Source organism: Gobius niger, assembly GCF_951799975.1.
Source record: "Gobius niger genome assembly, chromosome: 16".
Taxonomy (NCBI): Eukaryota; Metazoa; Chordata; class Actinopteri; order Gobiiformes; family Gobiidae; genus Gobius; species Gobius niger.
The window spans coordinates 29,837,223-29,857,083 of record NC_136867.1 but is presented as its reverse complement, the minus strand read 5'-3'; the positions used below and the strand labels follow the sequence as shown (position 1 = coordinate 29,857,083).

Sequence of the window (19,861 nt, the reverse complement as noted above, 5' to 3'; positions counted from 1 at the left end):
ACCATATATTAATTAAGAAAAGTATGTGGACAGACAAACATTTGGAATGGCCATTCAAACCCAACAACAACCATGGTATGTACAAAACAAACAAAGAAAGTAAACAGTTCCGCAGTACTTCAAATAGGCATGATGTACAATAAACCGCAATTTGATCGCAGCAGATCCTTGTTAAATCCTTTAAATAGAGTTCAGTGTTCAGTGTTCAACGGTTCATACGACCCGGGGTCCTGATTGAATATCCAGAGGGAAGGTAGTGACCCGTGGGGAGGAGTGAGTGAATGAATGTGAGAGGGGCCGTAGACTGGGGTGCGAGAGTTTGCGAGGGTGGCTGCAAGAGCCTCCTACCAGCCCGGACAGAGCAGGAGGTCGGGGTTCTTAGTGGTTATCTCCAGGCATGGATACTTCTTCTTTGGGCCAGAATTCTGTTTCAGTAGCTCGCCATCAACGTAAAAAGCCTGGCCTTCATAAAACAGCACCAAGAATAATAGTCTAAGTTGTGTACACATTTATCAATCCTATAATAACACTAATTGCATTATCATAATCTCTCTATCCACATTGTACAATATAATCATAATTTAGACATGTCCAATGAACAATCAAAAATGTGCAACTATTAACTGATAGCAGCAACCCCACTAACTGGGTTAGTATATCACTAGACAAATCCAACCAAAATGCATAGCAATATACACATAAAAGAGCATTAAATTCAAGGTACTTTCTTTGTATAAAACTAGCAACTTAATGCTTAAGGTGCACTGAAGTGCGTAGTGCTTAAAACAAATTCAAAACGTTACGTCAATATCACTATAATCCTTGTTTAACAACTTTCAGCTGTAACATTCAATACAACAAACCAGTTTACATCATTACTATTCGTATTTGGTGAATATCTTAAAGAACGGATAGAAATATGGCACAAATAGCAAATGCTAACCGGACCCCCACAAAACCAAGGGGTGCGGCTAACGCTAAGCTACATAGTTGTGTGTGTTCTTACCAAGTCCGCGTTTCACCGAATGCACGGCTCGTGTAACGTGGTCCGGCACTGGTAGTCGGCTCCTACGGTTTACATTTAAGCATTTTAGTTTGAGACAGTAAACGGATGTTATTTTAAAGAAAACCGAGCGAACAACATACCTGCAGCAGCAAATGTTTGGGCTTCCCTCGCGTCTACCGGTAACTTCCGGATACCCGTTATTAAAGAGACGTGATTGGCGGGACGTGGTCACATGACCCTATTCTCGTGATAGCGCGGAGGTAACCATAGAGTTGGAGAAGGGCAAGTATGCATAGTGAATTCGACACCTGCGTTACACGCAGGTAACTCCTCCCCCAATGAAGAGCTACACCCTAAAACACAGGTAACTCCTCCCCCAGAGAAGAGCCGCGCCCTAAAACACAGGTAACTCCTCCCCCAGAGAAGAGCCGCGCTCTAAAACACAGATAACTCCTCCCCCAGAGAAGAGCCGCGCTCTAAAACACAGGTAACTCCTCCCCCAGGGAAGAGCCACGCCCTAAAACACAGATAACTCCTCCCCCAGAGAAGAGCCGCGCCCTCAAACACAGATAACTCCTCCTCGATGAGAGCAACATCCAGGTCCCGGCTCCCTCAGGGTGAAAACAGCTCCTTTTACTCTGAAGCAAAACCAGCTCCAAACTTCACACACTCACTGTTGGTTCATCAACACAAGTCTGGAGTCTGGAGAAGATCTGAGACGGTGCAGCAGAACGTTCGTTGATTTGTTGACTCTTCTGTTGCAGACGCAGTGAACTTCAGAAGAAGAGCCAGAGCCGTCACAGAGACCTGGAGCAGGCTCTGCAGCTGCAGCACTTCCTGTCCAACAGTTTTCAGGTCTGTGGCCTCTTCACGGTCAGTCCCGTCTCCAGCTCTTCTTCCTCTCCTTCACGCTCTCCTCCTCCTCCTCAGCTCGGCGTGTGGCTGTCGGAGAGGAACGCCGTGGCTCTGGACGAGAACTGGAGGGAACAGACCAACCTCCAGGCCAAGCTCCTCAAGCACCAGAGCTTCGAGAGCGAGGTGCAGGCCAACCGCTACCGGCTGGACGCCCTGAGCAAGGTCTGCACTGGGACACTGGGACAGGGCGGGACTGGGACAGGGCTGGACTGGGACAGGGCTGGACTGGGACAGGGCGGGACTGGGACAGGGCGGGACTGGGACAGGGCTGGACTGGGTCAGGGCGGGACTGGGACAGGGCTAGACTGGGACAGGGCTGGACTGGGACAGGGCTGGACTGGGACAGGGCTGGACTGGGACAGGGCTGGACTGGGACAGGGCGGGACTGGGACAGGGCTGGACTGGGACAGGGCTGGACTGGGACAGGGCTGGACTGGGACAGGGCTGGACTGGGACAGGGCTGGACTGGCACAGGGCTGGACTGGGGCAGGGCTGGACTGGGGCAGGGCTGGACTGGGGCAGGGCTGGACTGGGGCAGGGCTGGACTGGGGCAGGGCTGGACTGGGGCAGGGCGGGACTGGGACAGGGCTGGACTGGGACAGGGCTGGACTGGGACAGGGCTGGACTGGGACAGGGCTGGACTGGGGCAGGGCGGGACTGGGACAGGGCTGGACTGGGACAGGGCTGGACCGGGTCAGGTCTGGACTGGGACAGGGCTGGACTGGGGCAGGGCTGGACTGGGACAGGGCTGGACTGGGACAGGGCTGGACTGGGGCAGGGCTGGACTGGGGCAGGGCTGGACTGGGGCAGGGCTGGACTGGGGCAGGGCTGGACTGGGACAGGGCTGGACTGGGACAGGGCTGGACCGGGTCAGGTCTGGACTGGGACAGGGCTGGACTGGGACAGGGCTGGACTGGGACAGGGCTGGACTGGGACAGGGCTGGACTGGGACAGGGCTGGACTGGGGCAGGGCTGGACTGGGACAGGGCTGGACTGGGACAGGGCTGGACCGGGTCAGGTCTGGACTGGGACAGGGCTGGACTGGGGCAGGGCTGGACTGGGACAGGGCTGGACTGGGGCAGGGCTGGACTGGGGCAGGGCTGGACTGGGGCAGGGCTGGACTGGGACAGGGCTGGACTGGGACAGGGTGGGACTGGGACAGGGCTGGACTGGGGCAGGGCTGGACTGGGACAGGGCGGGACTGGGACAGGGTTAAAGTCAGTTGTTCTGTGTTTCAGGAGGGAGCGGCGCTGATGAAGGACGGTCGTTCTGCTCAGCTCAAAGTCGGGCCCAAACTGAAAGAACTGAAAGAAAACTGGGATTCGTTACTGCACAACTGTAAAGAGAAGAAGAGCCGCCTGCAGGAGGCCCACCAGGTGGCGCTCTCTCCCCTCTGTGACTCCTCCTCCTCCTGACTCCTCCCTCTGTAACCCCTCCCCCTCCTGACTCCTCCCTCTGTATCCCCTCCTGACCCCTCCCTCTGTAGCTCCTCCTGACTCCTCCCTCTGTAGCTCCTCCTGACTCCTCTCTCTGTAGCCCCTCCTGACTCCTCCCTCTGTAGCCCCTCCTGACTCCTCTCTCTGTAGCCCCTCCCTCCTCCTCCCTCTGTAACCCCTCCTCCTCCTGACTCCTCCCTCTGTAGCCCCGCCTCCCCCTGACTCCTCCCTCTGTGCAGGCGCTGCAGCTGGAGCGCGGCCTGGAGGACCTGCAGCAGAGCGTGACCTCGGTGGAGAGCGGCGTCTCCAACGACGACTGCGGCTCCGACCTCTCGTCCGTGTCCAGACTGCTGACCTCCCTGCAGGGCTTCGAGGAGGAGGTGGACGGGCTGCGGGAGCGGCTGCAGGTGCGTGTGTGGGCGTGGTCAGGAGTACATGTGTCTTCAGGCCTGGGTTTGTACGTGTGTTTTGTCTCGTCCAGACTCTGCTGGAGACGGCGAAGAACCTCCAGTCTCAGGGGAACTTCATGGCCGAAGAAATCCAGACCCGAGTGTCCCTGACCATCCAGAGGTCGGTCTCCTCCAGTGTTAATATTCATTATAATCATGTTTAACCTCTTAACTCCCGCCTGAACCGAGAGCATTCATTTGAAAGACTTCAAAACTAAATGGATCTTTTTCCTCACATTATCAGATTTTTTTTCATCACTTTTTTTGTCGGGCACTTTTCCGTCAAATTATTCACCTTTTTTGGGTCAAATTCTTATCACTTTTTTGTCCATTTTTTCCTCAATTTTTCGTCAAATTTTTCCCACTTTTTCGTCAAATTTTTAGAATTTTTTTTGTCACTTTTTCGTCAATTTTTTGTCCATTTTTTCTCACTTTTTTGTATTTTTTTTTTTCATTTTTGTCACTTTTTAGTAAATTTTTAGATTTTTTTTTTGTCACTTTTTTGTCAAGTCTTTCTCACTTATTTGTGAATTTTTTGTGAATTTTTTCTCACTTTTTTGTCCATTTTTTGTCCATTTTTCGTCAAGTTTTCCTCACTTTTTTGTAAATTTTGTGTCAATTTTTCGTCAAGTTTTTCTCACTTTTTTGTCAATTTTTTGTCAATTTTTTCTCACTTTTTTGTAATTTTTTTTTTCATTTTTGTCACTTTTTAGTAAATTTTTAGATTTTTTTTTGTCAATTTTTCGTCAAGTTTTTCTCACTTATTTGTAAATTTTTTGTCCATTTTTTCTCACTTTTTTGTCCATTTTTTGTCCATTTTTCGTCAAGTTTTTCTCACTTTTTTGTAAATTTTTTGTCCATTTTTTCTCACTTTTTTGTAAATTTTTTGTCCATTTTTGTCACTTTTTTGTAAATTTTTTGTCCATTTTTGTCATTTTTCTGGCCATGAAGTGCTTAGTCGGTAAAACTGCTGTTCTTGCACCGTTGACAAAGAAATGAACCTGAAATAAAGACTAAATATGTTGAAATGAGTCAGAAACATCAGAACGAGGGAAATGATCCAAACAAACATCTTCACATCAGTGTTAATTTTGACATATTTTAATTTAGTTTTACTCTTTTGACTAAAATGTAATGTCATTTAAGTCGAGATTTAGTCGAAAAAATCCACCAATTTTAGTCTAGTTTTAGTCGACTAAATTTAAGACTAATTTATTCGACTTTGCATTGAGGATATTCATTATAATCATGTTTAACCTCTTAACTCCCGCCTGAACCGAGAGCATTTTCTCCAGTTCAGCTTTACCCAAATCCTGTAGGCCAGTGTAACACCTCATTTGAAAGCTAAGACCTACAAAACTAAATTGATCTTTTTCCTCACATCATCAGATTTTTTTTCATCACTTTTTTGTTGGGCAGTCGTCTCATTTTTGTCAAATCTTTCTCAAATTTTCGTCAATTTTTTCTCAATTTTTCGTCAAAATTTTCTCACTTTTTGTCAAATTTTTGTCCATTTTTGTAATTTTTTGTGTGCATTTTTTGTACATTTTTTGTCACTTTTTTCACATTTTCATCCTTGTTTTCGTCTCAGTTTCGTCGCTATTTTCACACCTTTTTTCCAGAAGCTTTTGTAGTAGTTAGAAGAGACGCCATTTTGGAGCAACAACACCAACTGGTGACAATGACGGGAAGTCTGAAAGAGCTCCAGATCTAAAAGCTTCTCCACGGGAGCTCGCTGCCTATTGGCCAGGGGAGAGCCTCATTTGAAAGCTAAGACCTACAAAACTAAATAGATCTTTTTCCTCACAGCATCAGATTTTTTTTCATCACTTTTTTTGTCGGGCAGTCGTCTCATTTTTGTCAAATTTTTGTGACTTTTTTGTCACTTTTCCGTCAAATTATTATCACTTTTTTTGTCCATTTTTTCTCCATTTTTCGTCAAATTTTTCTCACTTTTTTGTCAAATTTTTAGATTTTTTTTAATCCATTTTTTGTCAATTTTTTAAATTTTTTTGTCACTTTTTCGTCAAATTATTCATATTTTTTTGTACATTTTTGTCTTTTTTTTGGTAAACTTTTTGTAATTTTTTTGTCACTTTTTCGACCATTTTTTCTCAATTTTTCATCAAATCTTTCTCACTTTTTTGTCAAATTTTTGTCCATTTTTGTAATTTTTTTGTCCATTTTTGTCACTTTTCTTCAAATTATTCACATTTTTTTGTAAATTATTTGTCACTTTTTCGTCAATTTTTTGTCAAATTTTTTTCACTTTTTTGTTCATTTTTGTCATTTTTTTTGTACATTTTTTTTTCAATTTTTTGTCCCTTTTTTCACATTTTCATCCTTGTTTTCGTCACACCTTTTTTCCAGAAGCTTTTGGATTGGGGTAAAGCTGGAGAAAAAGTGCTCGGTTCAGGCGGGAGTTAAGGGGTTAATCTTGTTCCTCTGCTTCATGGAGCTGCTCCACATGATAAAGCTCAGAGCGGCTCCTATAGCAGAGAATTTACATGATCTGAGGCTCTTTCAGACGCTCATTTGTAGTTTAGTAGTAGTAGTAGTAGTAGTAGTAGTAGTAGTAGTAGTAGTAGTGGTAGTAGTAGTAGTAGTAGTAGTAGTAGTAGTAGTAGTAGTAGATGATTTGCGGCGTGTTTCAGGTACAACGGTCTGAGCGAGCCCATGCAGCGGCGCCGCCAGACTCTGGAGGCCTGGCAGAGACTGTTCCGCTTCCAGAGAGACGTGGAGCAGGAGGAGGCCTGGACCAGGGACGCCCTGCCCGCCGTGAGCAGCCAGGACTGGGGCAACACGCTGAGCTCCACCCAGCAGCTCCGGAACAAGCACCAGGTCTGAAGCACACACGGTTCCTCCAAACATCCGTCCTTCACACTTTAGAACAAGCACCAGGTCTGAAGCACACACGGTTCCTCCAAACATCCGTCCTTCACACTTTAGAACAAGCACCAGGTCTGAAACACACACGGTTCCTCCAAACATCTGTCCTCACACTTTAGAACAAGCACCAGGTCTGAAGAACACACACGGTTCCTCCAAACATCTGTCCTTCACACTTTAGAACAAGCACCAGGTCTGAAGCACACACGGTTCCTCCAAACACCTGTCCTCACACTTTAGAACAAGCACCAGGTCTGAAGAACACACGGTTCCTCCAAACATCTGTCCTTCACACTTTAGAACAAGCACCAAGTCTGAAGAACACACACGGTTCCTCCAAACATCTGTCCTCACACTTTAGAGCAAGCACCAGGTCTGAAACACACACGGTTCCTCCAAACATCTGTCCTCACACTTTAGAACAAGCACCAGGTCTGAAGAACACACGGTTCCTCCAAACATCTGTCCTTCACACTTTAGAACAAGCACCAGGTCTGAAACAAACACGGTTCCTCCAAACATCTGTCCTTCACACTTTAGAACAAGCACCAGGTCTGAAGAACACACGGTTCCTACAAACATCTGTCCTTTACTACACACCGTCACACTTTAGAACAAGCACCAGGTCTGAAGAACACACGGTTCCTCCAAACATCTGTCCTTCACACTTTAGAACAAGCACCAGGTCTGAAGCACACACGACTGGAACCCTGCAAAAAGTAATTAACTAGATCAGTATAAACATCTCAATTTGAGCACAATAATCCACATTTTAGTTGTTTTGACGAGTTAAGAAGTTGTTGGGCATTTGTCCTGGATTATTTCACTTGTTCTGAGATGTTTCTGACTCGTTTCGATACATTTTGTCCTTATTTCAGGTCATTTTCTTTGCCAATGGGGTAAGAAAATTGGTCTTGTCTCATTGGCAATTTTATTTTCTTATTTCAAGTGAGATTTACCCGAGAACTGGTCTGAAATGTCCTCAAACAAGCAAAGCAAACTCGGTCCGATCAGGAAAAGTGTCTAAATGAGTGAAAACCGCTCAAAACAAGAAACATTTCCTCAATTCAAGTCATTTAAGAAAATGCTTGATATTTGCTTTTTGTAGTGAACTGTTCCTCCAAACATCTGTCCTTTACTACATACTGTCACACTTTAGAACAAGCACCAGGTCTGAAGAACACACGGTTCCTCCAAACATCTGTCCTTCACACTTTAGAACAAGCACCAGGTCTGAAACATATGCACCGACTGGAACTGTTCCTCCAACTGCAAAAAGTGGATTCTAAGCAAGTAAAAAATGTCTTACTTTAAGAAATAAGTTCTTATTTTTCCCTAAAAAGTAATAATGTTTTGCCGAGCAAAGTTTTCTTGAGAAAAAACATCTTATTTTAGGAAATAAAATCTAACCATTTCTTGTTCTGATTTATTTGCTAAAAACATGATAATCTTTCTTGTAACAAGAAAGAAAAACTTTTTGAATCTTCTTCAGTTTTAGACAAAGAATATTTTTTCTTATTTTAAGAAAAAGTAAGATCACAACAACTCTTAATGTAAGAACTGATTCTCACAGAGAGATAAAACATTCCATTCTTTAAAGTGGGCGGCTCGGTGGCACAGCGGTTAGAGCCTCAGCTTCACAACTCGAAGGTCCCGGGTTCGATTCCCACCTTTCTGTGTGGAGCATGTTCTCCCCGTGTCTGCCACTAAAAACATGTACAATAGGTGAATCCTCCAGCAGGTGATTCTGACCATCAGCCTGGCTCCACATCATGGAGACGGGTCTCCGGGCGCTGCAATATTTTCCTTAAATATTAGTGTTTATTAACAACATTTTGCTCAAAAATGTGTGTAATTTAGAACATTTTACTTAAATCAAGCAACATTTAAGTAAAATACCCACATTTTTTCACTAAATAAGAATGTTTTCCTTAAATGATTCCATTTTCTGAGGACATTTTTGCTTAATTCTAGTTATTTATTTGCTTAAATTTACTGTTTCTTTCTTGTTTTATGATGAGAAAAATATTCTAGAAATAAGAATTCTTTGCAAGAAAAAAATGCTGACCCCATTGGCAGATTCTTTCCTTAAAACAAGACAAAACGTCTTATTTTAAGATTTTTTCCTTGTTTTTAGTCGGGTACCTTTACTACACACTGTCACACTGTAGAACTAGCCCCAGGTCTGAAACGTGCCTTGCTTTCCTCTCTGGACATCCCGCTGATGTGAGTTCTCTGTGTCTCCAGTCGCTGATGCAGGAGCTGTGCAGTCGCTCGGCGGCGCTGAAGGCCGTGGAGGAGGCGGGCCGTGACCTGGTGAGACTCAGCTTCCCGCCGCGTTTACAGGAGCGCGGCGAGCGCGGCGAGAGCGGCGAGAGCGGCGAGCACGGCGAGCACGGCGAGCACGGCCATGACCTGTCTGTGATGTTCTCCTCAGGTCCGAGCTCGACACTTCGCCTCACACGACGTCCGCGAGCGTTTGGACAAACTGAAGCGTCTCCACGAGCAGCTGAAGACCCAGGCCCAGAGGAGGGACAAGCTCCTGCAGGAGGCGCTCAGCATCCACAGCTTCATGGCACAGGTCAGAGAAACCTCCAAACTGACTCAGGGTTTTGGGGACTTTATTGATAACAATGATTAACCCCTTAACTCTCACTTGAACCGAGCACATTGTCTCCAGTTTGGCTTTACCCCAATCCAAAAGCTTCTGGAAAAAAGGTGGGAAAATAGCAACAAAACTGAGACGAAAACAATGATGGAAATGTGACAAAAAATAACAAAAATTTGACAAAAAAATGACAAAAAAATGACAAAAAATTGACAAAAAAAGACAAAAATGTGACAAAAATGTGACAAAAAAAGACAAAAAATGACAAAAATGTGATAAAAAAATGACAAAAAATTGATTGAAAAATGTGACAAAAATTGACAAAAAAAGACAAAAATGTGAAAAAAAATTGACAAAAATGTGAAAAAAATTTGACAAAAAATAACAAAAAAATGACAAAAATGTGACAAAAAATGACAAAAATGTGACAAAAAATAACAAAAATTTGACAAAAAATAACAAAAATGTGACAAAAATGTGACAAAAAATAACAAAAAAATAACAAAAATGTGACAAAAAATAACAAAAAAATGACAAAAAATTGATTGAAAAATGTGACAAAAAAATGTGACAAAAAAAAGACAAAAATGTGACAAAAATGTGACAAAAAAAAGACAAAAATGTGACAAAAAATGACAAAAATGTGACAAAAAATGTGACAAAAAATAACAAAAAATAACAAAAAATAACAAAAAATGACAAAAAATAACAAAAATGTGACAAAAAATGACAAAAAAATGACAAAAATGTGACAAAAATGTGACAAAAAAAAGACAAAGATGTGACAAAAAAAGACAAAAAAAGACAAAAATGTGACAAAAATTTGACAAAAAATAACAAAAATGTGACAAAAAATAACAAAAAAATAACAAAAATGTGACAAAAAATAACAAAAAAATGACAAAAAATTGATTGAAAAATGTGACAAAAAAAATTGACAAAAAAAAGACAAAAAATGACAAAAATGTGACAAAAAATAACAAAAAATGACAAAAAATAACAAAAATGTGACAAAAAATGTGACAAAAAATGTGACAAAAAAATGACAAAAAATTGATTGAAAAATGTGACAAAAAAAATTGACAAAAAAAAGACAAAAAATGACAAAAATGTGACAAAAAATAACAAAAAATAACAAAAAATAACAAAAAATAACAAAAAATGACAAAAAATAACAAAAATGTGACAAAAAATGACAAAAAAAATGACAAAAATGTGACAAAAATGTGACAAAAAAAAGACAAAGATGTGACAAAAAAAGACAAAAAAAGACAAAAATGTGACAAAAATGTGACAAAAAAAAGACAAAAATGTGATAAAAATTTGACAAAAATGTGAAAAAAATTTGACAAAAAATAACAAAAAAATGACAAAAATGTGACAAAAAATAACAAAAATGTGACAAAAATGTGACAAAAAATAACAAAAAAATGACAAAAAATTGATTGAAAAATGTGACAAAAAAATGTGACAAAAAAAAGACAAAAATGTGACAAAAATGTGACAAAAATGTGATAAAAAATGACAAAAATGTGACAAAAAATAACAAAAAATGACAAAAAATAATAAAAATGTGACAAAAATTTGACAAAAAAAGACAAAAAAATGAAAAAAATGTGTTGAATACCCAACAAAAAATGATGGAAAAAATAAATCTGATGACGTGAGGAAAAAGGCGGGAGGTAAGAGGTTAAGTGATGTTCTTGGAAACCATCAGAAATGTGCAGAAACGGGCAGAAACGGGCAGATAAAGAACACTTTCGATATGATCTTCTCGATGATATCTCGCCCCGCTCTCCTCCAAACCTTCTGGACGTGTTGTTTGCTGACGCAGGTGACGGAGCTGGAGGAGCGTCTGGAGGAGCAGCGTTTGCTCCTGGAGAGTAAAGACTGCGGCCGAGACGAGGAAACCACCCAGATCCTCCTGAAGACCCTGGACTCTGTGGACTCTGAGCTGGAGACGCAACGCAAAGCGCTGTCCAAGCTTCAGCAGACGGGGGCGGGACTGGAGGACCTCGGCCATCCCAGCAGGTAACGAGAGAGAAGAGCCGTGCCCTAAAACACAGGTAACTCCTCCCCCAGAGAAGAGCCAAGCCCTTAAACACAGGTAACTCCTCCCCCAGAGAAGAGCCAAGTCCTAAAACACAGGTAACTCCTCCCCCAGAGAAGAGCCAAGTCCTAAAACACAGGTAACTCCTCCCCCAGAGAAGAGCCAAGTCCTAAAACACAGGTAACTCCTCCCCCAGAGAAGAGCCAAGTCCTAAAACACAGGTAACTCCTCCCCCAGAGAAGAGCCAAGTCCTAAAACACAGGTAACTCCTCCCCCAGAGAAGAGCCACACCCTAAATCACAGGTAACTCCTCCCCCAGAGCCCTCAAACAGAGGTAACTCCTCCCACAGAGCCCTCAAACACAGGTAACTCCTCCCATAGAGCCCTCAAACACAGGTAACTCCTCCCCCAGAGAAGAGCCACGCCCAAAAACACAGGTAACTCCTCCCCCAGAGAAGAGCCACGCCCAAAAACACAGGTAACTCCTCCCCCAGAGAAGAGCCACGCCCAAAAACACAGGTAACTCCTCCCACAGAGCCCTCAAACAGAGGTAACTCCTCCCACAGAGCCGTCAAACAGAGGTAGCTCCTCCCACAGAGCCCTCAAACACAGGTAACTCCTCCCACAGAGCCCTCAAACACAGGTAGCTCCTCCAACAGAGCCCTCAAACAGAAGTAACTCCTCCCACAGAGCCCTCAAACAGAGGTAACTCCTCCCACAGAGCCCTCAAACACAGGTAACTCCTCCCACAGAGCCGTCAAACACAGGTAACTCCTCCCACAGAGCCGTCAAACAGAGGTAGCTCCTCCCACAGAGCCCTCAAACACAGGTAACTCCTCCCACAGAGCCCTCAAACAGAGGTAACTCCTCCCACAGAGCCCTCAAACACAGGTAACTCCTGACTTCGCCCTCTGAAACCCCTCCTCCCTCTGTAGCCCCTCCTCCTCCTGACTCCTCCCTCTGTAGCCCCCCCTCCTCCTGACTCCTCTCTCTGTAACCCCTCCTCCTCCTGACCCCTCCCTCTGTAGCCCCCCCTCCTCCTGACCCCTCCCTCTGTAGCCCCTCCTCCTCCTGACCCCTCTCTCTTTAGCCCCTCCTCCTCCTGACCCCTCTCTCTTTAGCCCCTCCTCCTCCTGACCCCTCCCTCTGTAGCCCTAAATGAACAAGATCCAAAATGTCCTCTCCGCAGCCCCCTGGTGGCCGAGTCCCTCCCTGTGATCGTGGACCTGTTCGAGTCCGTCCTGGGCCTGGTCTCCTCTCGACGAGCCGCTCTGTCGGACCAGCTCCGCCTCTACGCCTACGAGCGCGAGGCCAAGGAGCTGCAGGCGTGGCTGACGGCGAGGAGGAGCCTGGCGGAGAGCGAGGACCTCGGGCAGGACCTGGAGGGCGTGGAGGTGAGGACCTTTCAGAGCTGTGGACGCCGTTACAGAGTCGAGAGAACGCAGACCTGACTCTGTCGCTGTAGGTTCTGCAGAAGCGCCTGGAGAGCCTGGTGTCGGAGGTGTCCGGTCTGGGCCGCAGTCGACTCACCTCCGTCCAGCACATGGTCCGGGGGCTGCAGAGGGACGCCCAGGCCCGGAGCCGGGACGAGGCTCTGAGCGGACTGTGGGAGGAGCTGAGCGGGGCCCTCACCGCCCGAGAGCAGGTCTGAAGGATCTCATGAAGGCCTTGGAGAACTCGGGCTAAAGTACGAGTCTTTTATGGTTTTCAGAAGCTGCGTTTGGCTCGAGAGGTTCATCAGTTCAGCCACGACGCGGAGGAGCTGAAGGGCTGGATGGCAGAGAAAGACCTGGTTCTGGACTCTGAGGAACCGGAGGATCTTCAGTCTGTTCAGACTCTGGTCACTCAGCACCAGGCTCTGGAGGTACAGCTCCTCACACACACCAGGCTCTGGAGGTAACTCCTCACACACACCAGGCTCTGGAGGAAACTCCTCACACACACCAGGCTCTGGAGGTAACTCCTCACACACACCAGGCTCTGGAGGTACAGCTCCTCACACACACCAGACTCTGGAGGAAACTCCTCACACACACCAGGCTCTGGAGGTAACTCCTCACACTCACCAGACTCTGGAGGTAACTCCTCACACACACCAGACTCTGGAGGTAACTCCTCACACACACCAGGCTCTGGAGGTAACTCCTCACACTCACCAGACTCTGGAGGTAACTCCTCACACTCACCAGACTCTGGAGGTAACTCCTCACACACACCAGACTCTGGAGGTAACTCCTCACACACACCAGACTCTGGAGGAAACTCCTCACACACACCAGGCTCTGGAGGTAACTCCTCACTCAACACCAGACTCTGGAGGTAACTCCTCACACACACCAGACTCTGGAGGTAACTCCTCACACTCACCAGACTCTGGAGGGAACTCCTCACACACACACCAGGCTCTGGAGGTAACTCCTCACTCAACACCAGACTCTGGAGGTAACTCCTCACTCAGCACCAGGCTCTGGAGGTAACTCCTCACACACACCAGACTCTGGAGGTAACTCCTCACACACACACCAGGCTCTGGAGGTAACTCCTCACACACACACCAGACTCTGGAGGTAACTCCTCACACACACCAGACTCTGGAGGTAACTCCTCACACACACCAGACTCTGGAGGTAACTCCTCACACACACCAGACTCTGGAGGTAACTCCTCACACACACACCAGACTCTGGAGGTAACTCCTCACACACACCAGGCTCTGGAGGTAACTCCTCACTCACACCAGACTCTGGAGGTAACTCCTCACACACACACCAGGCTCTGGAGGTAACTCCTCTCACACACACCAGACTCTGGAGGTAACTCCTCACACACACCAGGCTCTGGAGGTAACTCCTCACACACACACCAGACTCTGGAGGTAACTCCTCACACACACCAGGCTCTGGAGGTAACTCCTCACACACACACCAGGCTCTGGAGGTAACTCCTCACACACACCAGGCTCTGGAGGTAACTCCTCACTCAGCACCAGACTCTGGAGGTAACTCCTCACACACACCAGACTCTGGAGGTAACTCCTCACACACACCAGGCTCTGGAGGTAACTCCTCTCACACACCAGGCTCTGGAGGTAACTCCTCACACACACCAGGCTCTGGAGGTAACTCCTCACTCAGCACCAGGCTCTGGAGGTAACTCCTCTCACACACCAGACTCTGGAGGTAACTCCTCACTCAGCACCAGACTCTGGAGGTAACTCCTCACAGTCACCAGGCTCTGGAGGTAACTCCTCACACACACACCAGACTCTGGAGGTAACTCCTCACAGTCACCAGGCTCTGGAGGTAACTCCTCTCACACACCAGACTCTGGAGGTAACTCCTCACTCAGCACCAGACTCTGGAGGTAACTCCTCACAGTCACCAGGCTCTGGAGGTAACTCCTCACACACACACCAGACTCTGGAGGGAACTCCTCACTCACACCAGACTCTGGAGGGAACTCCTCACTCACACCAGGCTCTGGAGGTAACTCCTCACTCACACCAGACTCTGGAGGGAACTCCTCACTCACACCAGGCTCTGGAGGTAACTCCTCACACACACCAGACTCTGGAGGTAACTCCTCACTCACACCAGACTCTGGAGGGAACTCCTCACTCACACCAGGCTCTGGAGGTAACTCCTCACACACACCAGACTCTGGAGGTACCTCCTCACACACACCAGACTCTGGAGGTAACTCCTCACTCACACCAGACTCTGGAGGTAACTCCTCACACACACCAGACTCTGGAGGTAACTCCTCACACACACCAGACTCTGGAGGTAACTCCTCACACACTCACCAGGCTCTGGAGGTAACTCCTCACACACACCAGACTCTGGAGGTAACTCCTCACTCACACCAGACTCTGGAGGTAACTCCTCACACACACCAGACTCTGGAGGTAACTCCTCACTCACACCAGACTCTGGAGGTAACTCCTCACACACACCAGACTCTGGAGGTAACTCCTCACACACTCACCAGGCTCTGGAGGTAACTCCTCACACACTCACCAGACTCTGGAGGTAACTCCTCACACACTCACCAGGCTCTGGAGGTAACTCCTCACTCACACCAGACTCTGGAGGTAACTCCTCACACACACCAGGCTCTGGAGGTAACTCCTCACACACTCACCAGGCTCTGGAGGTAACTCCTCACACACACCAGACTCTGGAGGTAACTCCTCACTCAGCACCAGACTCTGGAGGTAACTCCTCACAGTCACCAGGCTCTGGAGGTAACTCCTCACACACACACCAGACTCTGGAGGTAACTCCTCACACACACCAGACTCTGGAGGTAACTCCTCACTCAGCACCAGACTCTGGAGGTAACTCCTCACAGTCACCAGGCTCTGGAGGTAACTCCTCACTCAGCACCAGACTCTGGAGGTAACTCCTCACAGTCACCAAGCTCTGGAGGTAACTCCTCACACACACCAGGCTCTGGAGGTAACTCCTCACACACACCAGACTCTGGAGGTAACTCCTCACACACACACCAGACTCTGGAGGTAACTCCTCACACACACCAGGCTCTGGAGGTAACTCCTCACACTCACCAGACTCTGGAGGTAACTCCTCACTCAGCACCAGACTCTGGAGGTAACTCCTCACACACACCAGACTCTGGAGGTAACTCCTCACACACACCAGGCTCTGGAGGTAACTCCTCACACACACCAGGCTCTGGAGGTAACTCCTCACACACACACACACACCAGGCTCTGGAGGTAACTCCTCACACACACCAGGCTCTGGAGGTAACTCCTCTCATACACCAGGCTCTGGAGGTAACTCCTCACTCACACCAGACTCTGGAGGTAACTCCTCACTCACACCAGACTCTGGAGGTAACTCCTCACACACACACCAGGCTCTGGAGGTAACTCCTCACACACACCAGGCTCTGGAGGTAACTCCTCACACACACCAGGCTCTGGAGGAAACTCCTCACACACACCAGACTCTGGAGGAAACTCCTCACACACACCAGACTCTGGAGGTAACTCCTCACACACACCAGGCTCTGGAGGTAACTCCTCACACACACCAGACTCTGGAGGTAACTCCTCACACACACCAGACTCTGGAGGTAACTCCTTAATAATCTAAAAACTTTGCCCAATGTTTGCCCCACTTCCTCCGTCTTTTTTCTTGGAGATGAACCCGATATTGTAAACGTGCGGATCTTTCACACATTATTGTTCTGTTTTCTGGTTCTAGACGACAAATATTTTAGTATCAGTATTGGAAAAGTAAAAGTATTGTTCAGATATCGGTTTAGAAAACCAGGTATCGTTAAAGTACTGGTATAAAAGTAAATGAGGATAAATGTGAGGTTACTCTGGGCATTACGGTAACGTTCAGCAGGAGAAACATCACGTCCAGTCGTTTCTTTCCTGACTCCATCGCTCCTCGTCTGTGCAGAGGGACCTGGCTTTGATCTCGGAGGAGGTGTCCCGCTGCAGCACCGAGGGCCGCGCCCTGATCCGCCGCCAGCCGGCCGTGCGAGCCTCGGTCAGCGGGCGCCTGGAGGAGCTGGACTCGGCCTGGGGGGCCCTGCAGGAGAAGGCGTCCCACCGGAGAGCGAGGCTGGAGCGAGCGCAGGACGTGTGGAGATACCTGGAGCTCTGCAACCAGATCATGTACGTGAAGTCTCTGTGGTGTCTCTCCTTCAGGGCAGACGGAGACTCTGTCCCTGTAGTAAAGTCTCTGTGGTGTCTCTCCTTCAGGGCAGACGGAGACTCTGTCCCTGTAGTAAAGTCTCTGTGGTGTCTCTCCTTCAGGGCAGACGGAGACTCTGTCCCTGTAGTAAAGTCTCTGGAAAAAAGCAGTGAAAATAGCGACAAAACTGAGACGAAAACAATGATGGAAATGTGACAAAAAATTGATGAAAAAGTGGCAAAAATGTGACAAGAAATTGACAAAAAATTTACAAAAATTTGATTTAAAAAAAGGACAACAATTTGATACAAAAATAACAAAATTGGATTAAAAAAATTACAAAAATGTGACAAAAAAATAATACAAATTTGATTACAAAAAAAAAAATGGTAAAAAAAAATAACAAAAATTTGATAAAAAAAATAACAAAATTTGATTAAAAGATGACAAAAATGTGATAAAAAAATAACAAAATTTGATTAAAAAAATGACAAAAAATTTAAAAATAACAAAATTTGATTAAAAAATGAAAGAAAATTGATTTAAAAAAAATGAAAGAAAATTTGATTAAAAAATGACAAAAATTTGATTAAAAAAATGACAAAAATTTGATTAAAAAATGACAAAAATTTGATTAAAAAATGACAAAAATTTGATAAGACGGAGACTCTGTCCCTGTAGTAAAGTCTCTGTGGTGTCTCTCCTTCAGGGCAGACGGAGACTCTGTCCCTGTAGTAAAGCTTCTGGAAAAAAGCTGTGAAAATAGCGACAAAACTGAGACAAAAACAATGATGGAAATGTGACAAAAAATTGATGAAAAAGTGGCAAAAATGTCACAAGAAATTGACAAAAAATTTACAAAAATTTGATTAAAAAATGACAAGAATTTGATTTAAAAAAAGGACAAAAATTTGATAAAAAAAAAAAACAAAATTGGATAAAAAAAAATTACAAAAATGTGACAAAAAAATTATACAAATTTGATTAAAAAAAGTACAAAAATTGATAAAAAAATAACAAAATTTGATAAAAAACAAAAACAAAATTTGATTAAAAAATGACAAAAATTGATTAAAAATGACAAAAAATTGATACAAAAAATAACAAAAAATTGATGAAAAAATAATAAAAATTTGATTAAAACATGACAAAAATTTGATAAAACAATAACAAAATTTGATTAAAAATGAAAAAAAAATGATTAAAAAATGACAAATTTGATTAAAAAATGACAAAAATTTGATTAAAAAATGACAAAAATTTGATAAGATGGAGAACTGTAGTAAAGTCTCTGTGGTGTCTCTCCTTCAGGGCAGACGGAGACTCTGTCCCTGTAGTAAAGTCTCTGTGGTGTCTCTCCTTCAGGGCATACGGAGACTCTGTCCCTGTAGTAAAGTCTCTGTGGTGTCTCTCCTTCAGGGCAGACGGAGACTCTGTCCCTGTAGTAAAGTCTCTGGAAAAAAGCTGTGAAAATAGCGACAAAACTGAGACGAAAACAATGTTGGAAATGTGACAAAAAATTGATGAAAAAGTGGCAAAAATGTCACAAGAAATTGACAAAAAATTTACAAAAAATGGATTCAAAAATGACAAAAATTTGATTTAAAAAAATGACAAAAATTTGATAAAAAATGAAAACAATTTGATAAAAAAATGACAAAAATGTGATGAAAAAAATGACAAAAATTTGATCAAAAAATGACAAAAATTTGATTAAAAAATGACAAAAATTTGATTAAAAAAAATGACAAAAATGTGATGAAAAAAATGACAAAAATTTGATAAAAAATAAAAAAAAATGATAAAAAAAAGGACAAAAAATTGGTTAAAAAATGACAAAAATGTGACAAAAAAATAATAAAAAATTGTTTAAAAAAATGACAAAAAATTGATTTAAAAATAACAAAATTTGATTAAAAAATGAAAAAAAAATGAAAAAAATTTGATTAAAAAATGACAAAAATTTGATAAGACGGAGACTCTGTCCCTGTAATAAAGTCTCTGTGGTGTCTCTCCTTCAGGGCGTGGCAGACGGAGACTCTGTCCCTGTAGTAAAGTCTCTGTGGTGTCTCTCCTTCAGGGCGTGGCAGACGGAGACTCTGTCCCTGCAGTAAAGTCTCTGTGGTGTCTCTCCTTCAGGGCAGATGGAGACTCTGTCCCTGTAGTAAAGTCTCTGTGGTGTCTCTCCTTCAGGGCAGACGGAGACTCTGTCCCTGTAATAAAGCTTCTGGAAAAAAGCTGTGAAAATAGCGACAAAACTGAGACGAAAACAATGATGGAAATGTGACAAAAAATCGATGAAACAGTGGCAAAAATGTGACAAGAAATTGACAAAAAATTTACAAACATTTGATTTTAAAAAAGGACAACAATTTGATACAAAAATAACAAAATTGGATTAAAAAAATGACAAAAATTTGATTAAAAAAAAAGAAAATGATAAAAAAAAGACAAAAATTTGATTAAAAAATGACAAAATTTGATTAAAAAAATGACAAAAATTTGATTAAAAAATGACAAAAATTTGATAAAAAAAACAACAAAATTTGATAAGACGGAGACTCTGTCCCTGTAGTAAAGTCTCTGTGGTGTCTCTCCTTCAGGGCAGACGGAGACTCTGTCCCTGTAGTAAAGTCTCTGTGGTGTCTCTCCTTCAGGGCAGACGGAGACTCTGTCCCTGTAGTAAAGTCTCTGTGGTGTCTCTCCTTTAGGGCAGACGGAGACTCTGTCCCTGTAGTAAAGTCTCTGTGGTGTCTCTCCTTCAGGGCGTGGCAGACGGAGACTCTGTCCCTGTAGTAAAGTCTCTGTGGTGTCTCTCCTTTAGGGCAGACGG

General features: G+C 44.5%; 1 protein-coding gene across 1 annotated transcript in view; it reads left to right on the top strand.

Annotated features, from left to right (window-relative positions):
- Positions 1-19,861, top strand: part of sptbn5 (spectrin, beta, non-erythrocytic 5) — a gene marked incomplete at both ends in the record, with an annotated part of 151,887 nt that overhangs the window by 93,902 nt on the left and 38,124 nt on the right. Inside the window, 13 exons of the mRNA XM_079574317.1 lie at positions 1,771-1,861; positions 1,937-2,083; positions 3,160-3,297; positions 3,597-3,764; positions 3,839-3,927; positions 6,461-6,647; positions 8,943-9,011; positions 9,133-9,276; positions 11,138-11,334; positions 12,543-12,747; positions 12,819-12,998; positions 13,065-13,217; positions 16,792-17,009. Of these exons, the coding sequence (XP_079430443.1) occupies positions 1,771-1,861; positions 1,937-2,083; positions 3,160-3,297; positions 3,597-3,764; positions 3,839-3,927; positions 6,461-6,647; positions 8,943-9,011; positions 9,133-9,276; positions 11,138-11,334; positions 12,543-12,747; positions 12,819-12,998; positions 13,065-13,217; positions 16,792-17,009 (1,986 nt within the window). The remainder of the gene's footprint in view (positions 1-1,770; positions 1,862-1,936; positions 2,084-3,159; positions 3,298-3,596; positions 3,765-3,838; positions 3,928-6,460; positions 6,648-8,942; positions 9,012-9,132; positions 9,277-11,137; positions 11,335-12,542; positions 12,748-12,818; positions 12,999-13,064; positions 13,218-16,791; positions 17,010-19,861) is intronic.